Source organism: Pleurodeles waltl, chromosome 8, assembly GCF_031143425.1.
Source record: "Pleurodeles waltl isolate 20211129_DDA chromosome 8, aPleWal1.hap1.20221129, whole genome shotgun sequence".
NCBI classification, from domain to species: domain Eukaryota; kingdom Metazoa; phylum Chordata; class Amphibia; order Caudata; family Salamandridae; genus Pleurodeles; species Pleurodeles waltl.
The window spans coordinates 599,102,472-599,119,134 of NC_090447.1; the positions used below are offsets into that span (position 1 = coordinate 599,102,472).

General features: G+C 40.6%; 1 protein-coding gene across 1 annotated transcript in view; it reads left to right on the forward strand.

The window, feature by feature from the left end:
* The window catches only part of ATP4B (ATPase H+/K+ transporting subunit beta), a 124,110-nt gene that overhangs the window by 78,192 nt on the left and 29,255 nt on the right, over positions 1-16,663 (forward strand). The window contains exon 6 of the mRNA XM_069203492.1: positions 5,070-5,126. Coding sequence (XP_069059593.1) covers positions 5,070-5,126 — 57 coding nt within the window. The remainder of the gene's footprint in view (positions 1-5,069; positions 5,127-16,663) is intronic.

Below are 16,663 nucleotides of genomic sequence, written 5' to 3' on the forward strand. Positions count from 1 at the left end.
GAGGTGGTGTATGTACCTAAGGTATTCTAGAAACTAAAGGTGGTGAGTGTCTTGGTGAAACTTTGGAAAATGCATTGGGGACACACGTGGCATGTGTCTTGGATAGATCTGTCCTAAGGGGATTCTAAAGCCTGAGACCACAGCACTGTCTTCCTGGGTTCCTACCATGGCTCCCTTCCCAGTGTCATCTACAATCTCATCCCTTTCACCTAGTATCTCAAACTGGTCTCTAATGAAATTAGCAAGGACCTATGAACCCTCTTTTTCTACAAACATCCTTCATCTGATCTATGGACATGGTGCTGAGGTCAATTCCCAACCCTGTGTTTTCCATTGTCTATGTGTGTCTCTTTTGTGTGTAGAATAAACTGGACTTATTGTACTACTGGTACAAATTGGAATTGGCCAATGTCACACCTGTATCCAGGCTTCTAAACATTAGGTGCTCCACCGATTGCCGCCAATTGTCAGAACTCCTTTCAGCAGACAAAGGGACACACATGGGCTACTGGGCCCAACCATGGTGGTTGAAGCCTTTTACTCCTGATGTCCTGAACAACTGGGCCAAGGACCCCTTGTGCACTTGACTCTCAGAATAGCATGGTCCAAGCAGTCCAAGACTCCCTCAGTCGAGGAAGAGGGGAATATAGATTAGTCAACATGGGCTCACTTATCAGCCCTACTAGCACAAAGGTAGAATGCATTCACTAGCAATTTACAAAGTCTCCCCTTGAGGTTGGGGCTCTAAGTGTGTTTATAGTGATTCCCTGTCCAACTCTCGCCTAGCGTTAGCAATAGTTGTTATTCCCCATTCACTGTTGGTAACATCCATGGGATTCCCCACTAGTAGTCTGAGCTTCAAAAGCCCACATTGACTAATTTAAAGTCAATAGTGTTCCAGCTCAACAGCGTTAACTATGCAACAAGTTCCTCCAGGGCCAAAAGGTACGAAACCAGTCTTACCCATATCAGCAGGCGTGAAGCGCCTGGAGTTCCTGAGTGCATTCCGTCTGTGAGTGTTCACAGTGGTTGTAGTTGAGTTCAGTTGAGTCAGTTGCATGTAGCACAGAAGGCTGCACTCAGACTGGAAGCTCTCTGTGACTCCTTTTTGCAGGGTAATTGTCCAATTTCTCAAACTGTTGGGGGTGGCTGCCATGATTCTGTCTTGGGTCCATCACCTGGACAATGGTGCGCAGGTGGTTCTGTAGCATCCTCAAGTCTCCAGCAAAAGGTGGCAGATCAGGTCGCAGTTCTTGATGCTCCCAGGGACCCGCTATGGCATACAGGGCCACCATTTCTTCCAGCGCTTGGGCTCCTGTAGCAATGTACCAATCTGTCTGAGTGGATTTCTTTCCTTTCTCTACATGTTTCACAATGCAGGATTGGGTCTCCCTAAATGGATCCTAGAGCCCTGCATATATTGTACCATCCACAGGCACACATAGACCCAGTGCATATATCCGATACACTTTGCACAGTACTGTGTTCTCCATGTACTATACCACTTATAGGCACACATACACCCAGGACCTACATTTAACATGCACACACAGCACTGTATCCTTCATGTGGTTTAACACTTATAGGTACACATACATCTGGCACATGCATTTAATATGCATGCAGTGCAGTGCACCCTTCATGTATTGCATCACTCATAAGTACACATACATCCAGCACATGCATTTAACATGCATGCACTGCACAGCACTACATCCTTCATGTACGGTACCACTCATAGGCACATACATCCAGCGCAGGAATTTAACATGCATGCACTGCGCAGTATCCCTGTTTTGTACCCTTCCCAGGCACACAAACACCCAGAGCAAATACATCACTCCTGTGCTGTGCGGCACTTCACACAGAACCAATGTACACAGCAACCGAACTTTTAAAATGAGTGAGCCGGTAGGCCTCACTCTAGTGGCTCAGGTTGCACAGGACCTGTTCATACCTACTGATCACTACAGGACATGCTGTCTCCACTGTACTTGTGCTGATTGGCTCCTGGTGAAGACAGCAGCCTTCCACTAGTATGAGGGTAGCTCTTTAGGTGCCCCTCCCTGTCCAACAAGTAGGCAATCCGTGAGACAGGCCTATGTCATGGTGCACATGTATGATCCATGTTTGCATATGACACCAAAAATCAGCAATATGGATCGAGACATCAGTACAGTTGGGCACTCACTGTGTAGAGGACTTTTCCGTCTCATTAGGCAGTACCAATGCTGACTTGGCATTCATTGACAATGCATCTGCACATGAAAACAGCAATTCCTATGGCTTAGGGCCTCATTACAAGTGTGGTGGTCCAAAAACCGCCACTGTTGCGTTGGCGGTCAGACCACCGCACCCCAGGAGGTCTGACCGCTCAATTACAGGACCGCCGTTCCCCACCAGGAACATAGTTCCCGACAGCATGACAGCATTCTGAGTTGTACTCAGCTCCACCTGGCTGATTATAACCCCCCTTACCACCAGCCTTTCCATGGAGGTCAAAAACAATCCTGCTTACAATGCTGCTACCCTTACACCATGGTGCCAGAGTGGCTGCTTTGGCACTAGGAAGCACATGGTGCATCAGTGCTTGGAAAAGGCAGGAATACGCAGTATTATACAAAAAACTGCGCATTTCTGCCCTCTACCTGTCATGCAGCGTGTCACAGCGATTATTGATAAATGCACCTCTCTACCTTTTACCGAATAGAAAAAGTTTTCTTGATGAGGCACGTGTTGGCTGTAGTTCTCCAAAATGGAATTGACCAGCAATTTGCATTGTTTATCCGATTATTTGCCTTTTCATCTCTTCTAAGAAAGTACAATTGCAAACAATTTATGCAATATTTACAGATTTCTTAGATGTCATCAAAATAACTAACATTAAATGTGTAAACTTCAATGATTGTATCACCATACTGGATGGGAAACCATTATGCTTTACTTACAATAAACAGAACTATCTGTACATACGTTTAAATTTGTTTTTGTTGTCAATACAAACTGTACATAAAATCCATTGTTATTCCCCCACTGCGCCATTGTTTTTCGCACACTGTGCCACCTTAGACAGACTTCAGCCAATTTAAGGTCGCCAGTAACCTACCCCTTCAAGTCTATAATGAAGGCACGAGTACTGGATTCTAACCTCTTAATTGATGTTTCAAGTTTTCCAATCTCAAAATGATCAATTTATTAGCAAGGTTCTGCATCAAGTAAATGTGTTTTTTCTGTGTACTAAAGAACTCCACAACCACTATTAGAAGGGCAAGTCAAATAAGGAAGTAGAGCTCCTGTAATCTACAAGTCACCTTAGAGTGTCAATCACCTGCATATCGTACTTAGATCGCTGCAACAGGGGAAACAAAAGAATAGGATGAGAACAGCAAAAGGATAAAGGATTACTCTGACTAGAGAGGTTGTCAGAGGGGTAGGACCAGGTGGGGCGTTTAAGAAAGAGTGACCATCAAGACTCTTTCCTTGCTGAACAGGGCATTTTGATATTTTTTTATTAAACAAACTTTATTTTTTTTCATAAATATACAGTAACAAAAAGGTAAACATTGCATACCAATCAAAACCGCATCTTCCCGCCCACCAACATGTCTAGCAGATTATTCATGTAGCACAGCATCCTTAGGCTTAGCGTCCAAAGTAGTAGAGAGGCCCAAGTACTCCTAACATTAACCCCAGATTTTTTTTAATGCCAGTCGACAGCCCCTAGTAATATAAGTTGTTTCTTCTTGTTTGGCACACCAGTCCATGCCAGATCCGCACTTTACTAAGCTAGGTGGGCCTGGTGACTTCTAGGCACTTCCTAAATCTATCATGGCCACCCGTGTTGCCAAACCCACCAATGTCATGTCCCCCCTCGTACCTCGAAAGCACTGCATAGCACCGAGAAGAGACACTTTTAGGGTCAGCGCAATGGATCAGGCCAAGAGCACGGAAATGGCATTACTTAACAGATCATACATGCAACTCGGACATTTTCTGAGTTAATGCATGAACTTTAGACAGCACAAGTTGGAAACAGAGAGGCAAATCCCTGTTCACTGTTACCAACTTCCGGTGTCTGCGGATCACGCATCAATTCGGAGAAATTCAGAGTTATACGTAATAATTTGAGACACCTAAAAAAAGAAAGACTCATGGCTCTGTGGTGAACCAACGCAGCCGTTAATGATGCGATCCATGGAGTTACTTCCTATCGCTAATGACATCAAAGATGTCGGTTCAGATAACCGATTTAACCAGAGATTATAAACAGAGCCACTGGAATTGTGCGCTACCAAATTATGCAACAGAGTTGACTAAATTATGCAGCAAGATTAAGGCACATTATGAGGGTTGATACGGTACACTTTGTGGTAGTAGGCCTGATTTAGATTTCGGCGGGTGGGTTACTTCTTTACAATGGTGATGGATATCTTGTTCTCCAAAATATAAACCCCATTATTCCCCATGGAATTTATATTTTGGCAGGCGGAATACCCATCACTGTTGTTTTGGAATAACCCGTCCGCTGAAATCTAAACCTGGCCCAGTATTACTTTAATATTTTGTCATTTGTATTCATCTTTACACTGTCTGGGCAAATATTTCACCTCTTTAGTATTAATTTAACAACCAAATAGGGCAATAAGCAAGTAAAACATGACCCTTAGCTTTTTGCGAAAGGCCGTAGGAACACGTTAAGTTTTTATTAACTTTTCGATCCGCTAGAGCTAGAACTTTTTTGGGGTTAAAATCTACAGAACATGAAGCAGATGACGTTTTATGTGTCAAAGGAAGCGAATCCATGATTAAGCAGAAAACGCAGCAGCTGCAAGATCGCATTAACTCCAGTACCACCGATTACAGCCCTGCTGTCACTCCCTTTTCCACAGCAGAATAGATTATGTGTGTGTGTGCGTGCGTGTCTTGACATTTAATACATCTTTATTTTGTCATTCAGTTTCAGGAAGCTGGCCTACATACATGTTTCGTGAACATTATGGATTTGATTTTCTTTAGCCAGGGTGTGATCATGTAAAGAAACTAAAAGTAATTTATGTTTGTCTTCACAGATTATAGGTTTTGTTCCCGGAAACACGACTGCCCCTTATGTAAACTGCACGTCTAAAGTAAGTCTTGCCTTTCGTTTATTCGTACCTTTAGTTTTAGCAACGAACTTCGCTCACCAAAGTTTTGCTTCAACAAGAACTTTCCAAAAAAGAATAGTGTCTCATGTACTGCACATATGCTGCACAATACACTGCATGACTGATTTCGGAAGTCCTCCATGGTGATGAAGCCATCTCTGTGTAGGAGGTGGTGCGGTGTCTCATTTGACACCTTGAATGCAGAATGTGATACATACAGGCATCTCCGTTCTTACAGTAACAAGAGGGCGTGGCCCTAACACCCAGTACTCCAGCTGTACTTCAGGGCTGTCCTGCAAACTATCCACAACAGCGTTTCCCAAATGGTGGGTGTGGCGAGCCGATTGTTCGTGAGTTGTAAAAATCCAAGCAGTAAACACTGGTGCCTTTAAATTCTGTTTTTATCTTGCCACATTTGATGTGACAGAGATTACATTTCAGGCTGTCTTCTGACAAACTGCTGCTTAAGATTTTTAATATGGGAATTGGTGTTCACAAACTCCTCACACTTTGCAGTCAGAGAAAGAAAAGTAAAGTGAATTATGTGACAATCTTGTTGAGGTGAGAATGTAAAAAGTAAGGCTGTAGGATATCTGTTTTTGAAACACACAACAAAATGTAAATGCCTGTAAATGGACTGTGAAAATTCAGAAGTTAAGAAAGCAAAAATGAAGCAAATTTATTTGTAATAGTGAAGTGTGATGGAAACAAAAATTAGGATTAAAACAAATCAAGGAACTTTTTCTTGGTGATGTGCAAATGATAAATATTCACTGAAACCAATTTTCCACACATTATCATTTCAGTACAATATAGCATTATCAGTAAAACTGTATGTCTGTGCAAAGGTAGGGCCTAATTACAAGTCTGGCAGCCACTAGACCACCAGACTCGCGTCCGACTGCCAGAGTACCACTGTCTCCACCGGTATCGGTGATCCCGATGGGCTGACGGCGGGTGCAGGTTGCAATCAGCCCGGGCGGTGCTGCGTGCAGCACCGCCCTGCTGATTACAACCTGGTCTCAGCCTTTTCGCCGCCATGAAGAGGCTGGTAGACAACAGGGGCAGGGACCCCCTGCTGTTTTGCTTTCCTTATCTTATGACAGAGCTGACAAAACTTCTCTGGAATGCATTACTTAGTTTAAAGAAGACATTTATTATTATTACTTCACCACGAGGTTCCTGAAAGACGATATTAGTAGGTTGGAAGCACACGTTTAAAAGTAGTCGCAGAAATGAAAGCAAAATATATCAAAGTACTTCTCAATTGCAATGTACACAGCAAATACATGTGATTATATTATAGCATAACTTCAAAGCAAAGAATAAAAGTCAAAATTGCATCACCGTAGGGCCTATCACTGCTCGTCATCCTTCTCATGCCTGCAAGTTGATGACTTCTGTTCAACTGCGAGAAAGAGATTTTCCACCCAAACAGAGGCCAGGCAGCTGACGTCCACTCCTGACTGAAGTCCTGGAAAATTTCCCCTTGCTGCTGCCCAGGGCCCCCGTAAAAAGCCTGCTAACAGGCCCCTTAGTCTAAACATGCTGGCTCAGTGGGGGGGAACCAAACAAGTTTGGAGTGTGGCCAAGTCTCCAAACTTCACTCGTTCCCAGGCTGGATTGAGAGGTAAACACAAAATATTCGTGTGAATTCAATTTGAAAAACACAGCTTGGTCTACCATGTGGAAAAACACAGCTCATCTGCAATGTCTAACTCCACGTTAAAACCAATAGGCAGCTAACCTAAATACCAAATGTAATGTCTAATGCCATGTTAAAGCCAATAGGCAGCTAAACTGAATACAGAATGTAATGGGCTCCTGATGAACATTGAACAACTAATATGCGCAGTGGTGAAACACAAAGTCATTGGTCAAACACAATTAATGGCATAACATCTCCACCCTATGACCAATGACTTTCTCTTATTTCAAACAAAAACATTATAAGCAAATCAGATTTGAATGATAAAAGCAATCACTGTAAAGCAATGGAAGTGGATTAACATATTGATCTCATAACCTTTCAAATCAGATACATCTACAATGAAAAGACTAAAACTTATATGCTCTGATTGGGATAATAACTGATTGAACAGTGTCTCTAAAACAGCAAGTTGATGTAGCATGAGTTCTTCTCATGTGAAGGTACACGGTCCACCTGAAAGGTTTGCTGGAATGTAAGTGAAAGTCAGGTTTCCACACAAAAAAACACAGACAGTTAACTGGCAATGTTGCTTAGTTCCAGTGGAAGAATGTAATCAAACAAGTTGACAAACTTTATATTGATCCCATGTAGAACTTGAACTGAAAGTGCCAGTTGCGCAAAATGGATCCATGGGGTTTGTACTTTAATCAATCAGGTTCAGGTTGGGGGGGGCGGTCCCTCCCCCGACCCCACACGCACACACCAGAAGGGAGACCACACAGCACACTCATGGTCAGTGGCGAGTCATGGTAGGATCTGCAAAAGAAAAAAGTATGACTTTTCTTGCAAATAACATTTGTCATCTGAAATGTGCCCTCCTTTCTCATTTCGTTGTTTTATAATCTTGGGGCCCTTTGCTATAATTTCTGCATGTTCCGGAGGGTTACCTGGGGCTTCAACCCACACCTTAGCACTGAGGTTTTTATCTGCTGCACCACAGCTTCCCTTTCCTTGCACTGTCAGAAGGGTTGGGGCAGACTCCTTCTTTACCAAACCTCCATTCACTGCACTTATGACAAGTTGGGCAATTCTGTCTCCAATCTGTATGAATACATCAGATTCTCTTCTAGTTATCAGAATAACTTTGATTTCGACTTGGTAATCTACAGCAATCACTACCCCTAAAACCTGATCAATTTGCCATATCTGTCCTGGTAACTTTCCTCTCCCCAACTGATCTTTGACTGTTTGTGGGACTGATCTCTGTTGTGCGTGCTGATGAATAGGACATTGCAAAATCACAGTTTTTATCAAATCTAGGGGAATGTGCATCCCTCTGATCTATGCCCTCCTGTAAGTGGCTTTTACTCCCAGATGTCCACATTTTTGGTGCACCCACTTAGCCATCCCCACCAAGTCAGAATTCTGGGTTGACACTTCTGTCTCTGAAATTTTGGCATTAACATCTGCAAGGGAATTGAACCAGTTAAGTACAAGCCATGTGGAAAACCAAACGGCTAAACCATTGGCAGTGAACCAAGAATCAGTGTAAAAATGACACCTCTCAAGCAGCTCTTGCTTTAAAGTCTCACACACATTGTACAACTCTGTATTTTGGTTACGTTTTCCTTCTCCTGTGGTAGACAACAACTTTTCAATAACTGAATTGTATGACACTGCTTTCCATTGACTTTTAGTGCTCATGCATTTCAATTAATCATTAGTCAAACAAACAATCTTTTTATCCTCAGGGGACAAGAAAATTTAACTGGTGCACTCAATTTCACTAGTGACTCTTTTACCTGTGGTACCTTCTGCACCCTCTCCTCATCCTGTAAAGGGGTTTGTGACACCTGTTCATGTAGGGCTGCAGTGATTCAAGCCCTGTTTTGTATGTACCAGATCCAGTGTATGATACTGGCCTCTTGTGCCTGTCCTATACTGTGAGATTTAGGTGAACTCATCACCCACTGCATGATTGATATTTCAGATTCATAATTACATTATCATTTAATGTCATTTGCTCAGTATTCACTAGAGCCCAAGAACAAGTCAAAATCTGTTTTTCAAAAGGAGTACAGCGCTCCACAAAGTCAGTTAGTTTTCTAATCCAAAGTTCCAGGGGCACCCTTGTCCTCCACTGATTCTGATTTACATGTAAATCAGTGTTTCCCTCCTGCACTGCGCACAAATCTAAAGTCTGTTGAATTATTTCATTTGCCAAATCAAAAGCACGCAGCTGCTTCTCACTCCCTTCAAACTCATGTGTTTTCCCAATTACTTTGTACCAAAGTGTTAAGATTTTACTCAGATGAGGGCTATACTGTTTCCAAAAATCAAACAAGCTTGTGAAACTCGGTGTCTCTTGCTTAGTGCAAATAGTAAGAAACTCTAAAATCTTTTGTTTTACCTGTGACAACATCTGTCTATTTTCTGGATTCCACTGAATTTCCAGAAACTGCACATTTTGCGACAGTACTTCTGCCTTGTCTGAATTAATTTTAATCATCGTACTTTGCAAAAGCGGTCTGAATATAACATTCTCAACTTTGTGCTCAGTGTAATCTTTTAAGGAATGCATTTTAACTCCTGCCAACAACCGTGGGCTGCTCTGCACACGGAGATCTACGCTCTTCTCAAGAGGCTCACACTGGCCCCCACCTTTTTTAACCACCTCCTTACTTGAATGGGAAAAGCCATAGTCTCCTACATCAGCAGCATTATCTTGCAATAATTTGTTCTGGCTAATTTGCTCAAATAAATTCTTATTTTCATGTTCTAACTGCCTGCATCTCGCATGCATTTTTCTGTAAGCAGACAAAAGTATCCAAACCCTTCTGTCAAGAACAAAAAGGACATCATTTCTTTCAAAAAGCACATTTTCTAAATATGAAAACACTTTTGCTTTATCCAAGCACTCATCCCAAGACTCGCAAAGTCCTGATAAACAAGAAAACATGTTTCTCACAGCACCATAAGGCAGTTTAACTTCACATGCATTTTCAAACCTGGTCTGCCATGCTTCTTTAATTCTCTAAACAACAAAAACAATTACACTTTTAAATAGTGCACTTTCAAGCTCCAATTCGACTCACAGACTGCCGACTAACAGCAAAATGTTTTGCTTTCCTTATCTTATGACCGAGCGGACAAAAATTCTCTGGAATGCACTTCTTAGTTTAAAGAAGACATTTATTATTATTATTTCACCACGAGGTTCCTCAAAGACGAGATTAGTAGGTTGGAAGCACATGTTTAAAAGTAGTCGCAGCAATGAAAGCAAAATATATCAAAGTACTTCTCAATTGCAATGTACACAGGAAATACATGTGATTATATCATAGAATAACTTCAAAGCAAAGAATAAAAGTCAAAATTGCATCACCGTGGGGCCTATCACTGCTCGTCAGCCTTCTCATGCCTGCAAGTTGATGACTCCTGTTCAACTGCGAGAAAGAGATTTTCCACCCAAACGGGAGGCCAGGCATCTGACGTCCACTCCTGACTGAAGTCCTGGAAAATTTCCCCTTGCTGCTGCCCAGGGCCACCGTAAAAAGCCTGCTAACAGGCCCCTTAGTCTAAACACGCTGGCTCAGGGGGGGGGAACCGAACAAGTTTGGAGAGTGGTCATGTCTCCAAACTTCACTCGTTCCCAGGCTGGATTGAGAGGTAAACACAAAATATACGCTCTCTTATCACATTAAGGTTCGTGTGAATTCAATTTGAAAATCACAGCTTGGTCTACCATGTGGAAAAACATAGCTCATCTGCAATGTCTAACTCCACGTTTAAGCCAATAGGCAGCTAACCTAAATACCAAATGTAATGTCTAATGCCATGTTAAAGCCAATAGGCAGCTAAACTGAATGCAGAATGTAATGTGCTCCTGATGAACATTGAACAACTAATATGTGCAGTGGTGAAACACAAAGTCATTGGTCAAACACAATTAATGGCATAACACCTGCCCAGTACCCTCCTATTGTGCACTGTCTGCTGTGCAGACAGTGTGCATTATGAGGGTGCTGTTGCCACCTGCAGGTGGCAGTATTGCCGCCGGCTCGATTACGAGCCAGTGACAATGCTGCCGCCACTTTCCTGCTGGGCTGACAGGCCGAAACCTCAGCTCAGCGGGAAAGTCATAATAGGTCTAGCGAGGAGGCCACCATTGCAGTGGTGGCCACCCTTTTCGGGAGTTTGGCTGACGGGTGTTCCCATCCACCAAACTCGTAATCAGGCCCTTAGTGTCCATTTGAACTGAAAACGTTCTATCTGTCCATGAAAGTGAGCTACCACACAATGATTTAATTACATTAAAAAATCGTTTGCATCATGTCCATTAAAGGTAGGTGGATCACACAAGTTTTTCATGCTAAAAAGTGGGTTGTTTTTAAAAAGTTTAGGAAGCACTGATCTACAGATGTATCCCACAAAGGAGTTCTTCAGGCCCGAGTGATGCTGCTGGCACAATGGGGACTGCCAGCATATAAATGTGTGCTACTTCCTCTTTGATGATGGTAAAATCCAATTGGGACGCTTGTGAGACAGGAAGCGTTGCACCATTTCAAGGCAGGGTCACAGGCAGATGCTCGGGAAGAAGGGTGTCACAACATTGGCTTTCCTTTCCTAGTATTTCCGCTGCTCGCAGCCTCCTATTCATTTCACCATGGAATCCTACTGTTAACCCATTACCAGTGGGAGATTCCTGTTTCAATTTGAAGGGCTAACTCTGCCCTCTCACCCACTGGGCTGTTAAGGAAAAAGGCAGAAAGTCAGGAGAGAAATTATATTTAGCATTTCACTAATCTGTCAAGTGCACTATTCCTTATCAGTCATTCTTCACTTTTAATCCTATTATTTTATTTATTTTTGCCTTAACAATGTTTTCTTGAGTTCAAAGCACCAGCATGCAAAGTAATGTTGGGTAAAATGCTAAAAGTGTAATGTTTTAAAAACCTATCTGGCAAGTGGGTCTATGTCATGTATAAACATAACATGGACCCTCTTGTCAGGTATGTTTTAGAATATTACAAAGTTATCTACTCCATTCCAAAATCTGCATGTTTCACCCATGAAACTGAAAGTAATCTCTGCTCACATTTTGTGAGGGTTCACTCTTTCAGTAGCGTCATATATCAAAACGAGCATTGGCATTATGAATTGTTTTCTCTTTTGTGTGATGGTTTTATACCAAGCTTCACAACACAGCAAAGGTACAACATGGACAGTAACCGCACAGCTTTTCCTAACTCAAAGTATAAGAAAAGGGCAGGTGGCAGTACCAAGTGGAGCATCACACAATTCTCTCACACAAACAGGACAGATACAACAAAAGTAGCTCACACAATAGAGAGGAAGTGAGAGGAGTCAAATAATTGTTATATACTCTCCATAAACAAGCCAACATAAACACACAAGAAGCATAGCACACATGGAAGAAAGAGTAAAACCTCTAATAGAATTACCGTACATTCATGCACTCATGTAGAATAATGAGATCCACCTACCGAACATGGTGTGGTTTATCACTGGGATCTACATCCACCAGTCTAAACAGCCAGCAGCGCTACTGTTTTGGTAAGGTCACATCCTTTATGTCAACATTTATATTTGCCTTTAACAAATTCTGGTACCTATATTAAAATTGTGTGTGGGTGAGTTAAAAATGCTTTTTACTGGTGTCTACCTGCCACACAATTAAAAACAGAGGATAGAGCAACGGAACGTGCTTCTTTTTTCATCATGTTTTGGTGTTCATATTTTGCCCATCAGGGGGTCAAGAACTTCCTAAGGACAGCAGGCATCTCACATCAAATATTGTGGAAAAGTCCCTGTACATAGGGCATGCTATGTAAGTGCATTCCCTCTATTTATTTTTATTCTTCATAAGCTGTGAAAACACCCATTTTTAATGAAAGAGGTACATCGTGGGCAGAAATAGTGCAATTAGCTTCCCTCCTTCAGAGGCCACAAATATAGTTAGGACAGCAGCAGTGTAGGTTTGCCCCATCACCGGACACATGCTGATCAGGCAGCAGGAGTGCAACTTTTGCTTCCTCACAGTATTTGCACATGATGGCATTAGTAAAGCAAGCTTCCCTCTATCACAGAAGGCAGCAAGTGTTTACATGTCCTCCTCCTCTTTATTCCTGGAACGCACAAGCTCCAAACCCGCTGTCTAATTCACTAGGTAGTAGTCATGCAACTTTGCGGCGTCATGCCATTCCTCTGCTCCCCTCCATACATCACTCTCCAGCTTTCTTGTAGTATATGTCTCTGTCCCCAGCCTTTGTCCCAGCCCTGCCTCAGTCCGCCCGCATTGTTATTGTTCTTTGTTATATTGATTTGTTGAGATGCAGACTATTGTCTGCACTAACTGCAACCATTCCTTGACTCATTATCTTTTTCCGCCGTCTTCACATGAATATATTATTCTGTTTCTCAGTTTTTTTCTATCATGAAAAAACGTGATAAATACAATGTTAAAAAAATAGAAGGCGGCAAGTGCAATCTTCCACTCTCAGCCAAACAGATCAAGCAGATCAGACTACTGAAAATGTACAGTTAATGTATACCTAACTCAATGAGGGGGTTATATTGATTGATGAGCTACTGAAAATGCAAATTTTCCATGTTAACATTCTGAAAGTACCAAGTTTTCCACATTTTGAGAAGTAGCTGTCAAATTGTATGTCATTGTTATTTGGAACAACCAAGCCACAGCCTAAATAACTATGTTCTATGCAGGCACACAGGGTGGCGACTTCTTCAAAAAGATTTTGAATGTGCATGCACCAGGTGCTGTGAAATCCCAGCCTCAGTGCGAGCACCCATTCAAAATGCCGAGGGCTGCCAGTTGTGCAGTGGATTTCTGAGGAATGTATCTTCAGTCGCAAAGTGGAGCAAAAAATGTTTTAAGGCAGTGCATGGAGGTATGATTTGCTGTTGCTGGTGCTGGTGCGAGAAAGGGAGAGGAAACAACTTTTATAAGGTTTTGTTTCTACCAGTTGCGCTGAGTGACTACCCTTACACAGAGTAGGGTGTAGATCACTTCCTCTCGTAAGAGGTGGTTCACTGACATAATATTGACACAACAAATATCGACCTACAGAATTATCAAGACTATTATTGTTAAAAAAAATATTTAGACACTATACTTAAATTTAAAAAAGTAACTAATATCATACACTAAATTAACGACTACAAAAATATTGAATGTAAACTTTATCTAAAAGAAAAATATCAGGAACAAAACTATTGTGACATATCTAAACATAGACTACGTCAAAAATATTGACATGAACAATATCAACGACAACAGTATTGTTAAAACAAATAATAAGTAGCAGTTTAAAATATGAAAAACACAATAGTTAAACAAAAATATAACCCACAATAATAACTTTAATTTATAAATAAAATATAATATTTTACATAACCAAAATAAAAAAATTACAAATATATGAACATCGTACTCATGCAACACATATTTATTTTCATAGACATAATTTTTATTCACTTTAAAGAAATACATATAATAATAAAAAAATAAGTTAGCTCAAATAAAACCATAAAAAACGTTAATTGGCATTTTCCAAATAAGCACATAACTGCAAAAATAATTAGGATGAAGCTAAATAACCAATAATTTAAAAGTATGAAAATAAAATAACCAAAAATATACTGAACCAATTAAACAAACAATATAAAAGCCACAATAATGTAACCAAGCAATAGCTCTAAAAACGACAATCCTTTGAAGAGGAGGAAACTCTGAAGGATTTTGCCTGAAAAAGAGAAGCCTACAAGCAATACAACCATACATCAACTTGTTGACGTAAGTAACAATTATACATAAAATAGCAACAAAAATATTTTTACCTTTAAAAAGCAATTCTTAATAAACAGTTACTAACAGTTTTTAACATGTATCCTTTTCTACAGATTACTCAACATACACCTACACTCCATCAACAAATACACCCCAAAAACCACAAAAAAGTGTATAAAAAAACAACTTTAAACATACTAAAAAACAACACTTAAAACTTCAAATAACCTCAACGTCCTTAAACACAAAAAATATAATATGTGCAAAAAATAAAACTACCATATCTCTTCCAACAGAAAAAACACCTGTTTCAAGAAGAAGCTTGCCTAAAAAAAAATCCATGACAAAACTTAGCTAAAGATGCAAGTAAGTTTAAAAAAATAATAATAACTCTAATTAAATGTATATTAATTAAAAACATTGATAAATAACTATTTTTATATATTCATATTATTTCAGTAAATAAGGACATAATGACAGAAGGTGCAAAAGGTATAACATCACAGAAAGGAAAACCTTTACTGTGTTAAATGGGATACACGTACAGTCAAGAAAATGCTTCTTCTCGACATACTATCTCAACTACCAACGAAACTGTAAATACTCTACAAGGTGGTGCACCGCACTCTGTGCAGAAGATTTATATCATAAAAAAGAAAGAGAGTCCAGTGTTCTGACAGTGCAGATAAGTAGTCTTTCCTTTTTAATACTTCATAACAAGTCCGAGATATTGGTTCCAAACGATTCCATAGGTAAAATAAATTAGAATCAAAAGAAGTGAAATAAAGAAGCCATGTGTTCTTGCAATTCCATGAACAATTTGAGAAGTGCAGATGAACAGCTAACGCGTTTCGCCCAACAGAAGGGCTTCTTCAGGGCTGTAACGTAACCAGAAAAAACATATATATACTGTGCTATCCATTGCACAAAGAAATTGTAACTATAAAGGTAAGTATAAAAATATAAATCATGAAAATAAGTCAAAAGAGAACAGAGCCGCGTACCAACACATTGAGAAGAGTGATAAGTCCATGCAGAGCATATGCAGGAACATGCAGGCACAAACAAGTATTGTGAGTAGTATAAAACAAGTGATCAGACGATAAGTTAGATATTAATAAAGTTGAGACTTAATTGTGAAAAGATATGTATATCAAATGTTTGTAGTAGAAGTACAAGTGAAATCCCAAAAGGGGGGAAGCAGGAGGCATCCAAGTGTCGAATTGCATTAATAAAACAAACTATAAAACATACCATGGATGGTATCCAGTCAGAGATAGAAGTAGCAAATGTATCAATGAAACGGATTCCTAAAGAAAAGCAAGACCAAGAAGTAAAAAAATATAATTGAAATTGTAAAACAGAAAACAGAAAAAATTGTGTCCCATATGCAAAATTAAGCTAAACTCACTTATGAGGTGAGCGCTTAGAGGTATCAAAATGTGGAACATACGTGTGAATTAATTGAAATAAGGAGGCAAAAAAACAGTGAGTGAATCATAAGCTTAGTCATAAGCTTACCGCTCATCAAATGATGCGTATCAGCGTTCGAGAAGGCTTCCAAACCGCAGTCAAAACAACCGCGACATATCACACCCTTTGCCAGCCCAGTTGCGAGGCCGACTGCCACGGGGGGAAGCCCTTGGGAGAGAGCTCCGGTCCGGGGATGTTCGTAGTGTACGCCCGGAGCCCGGAAGCCGGAAAATAAAACCTCCCACAACCAGGAAATAAAAGAAGGACACAGACAGCCGCCATATTGGGGCTGGTTATGTAAAGGAGCAAATGCCAAAAGGCAATAAAATAAAGGCAGGACCAATGACGCCTGCCATGTTGAAATAAGTATTGAGGAAAACTGTAAGAGAAACTGGGTGAGCAAAATAATAAAAATGAAAAATGAACAAATAGCGACCACTATATTAAGAGTAAATCCTCAAAGATAAAAAAAAACATATACAACTGACTGGTACCCCATGAAAATTTTAAATAAACCAGGATGTACAATAAAAAGAAATGGACCAAAAAATATTAGCCATAAAC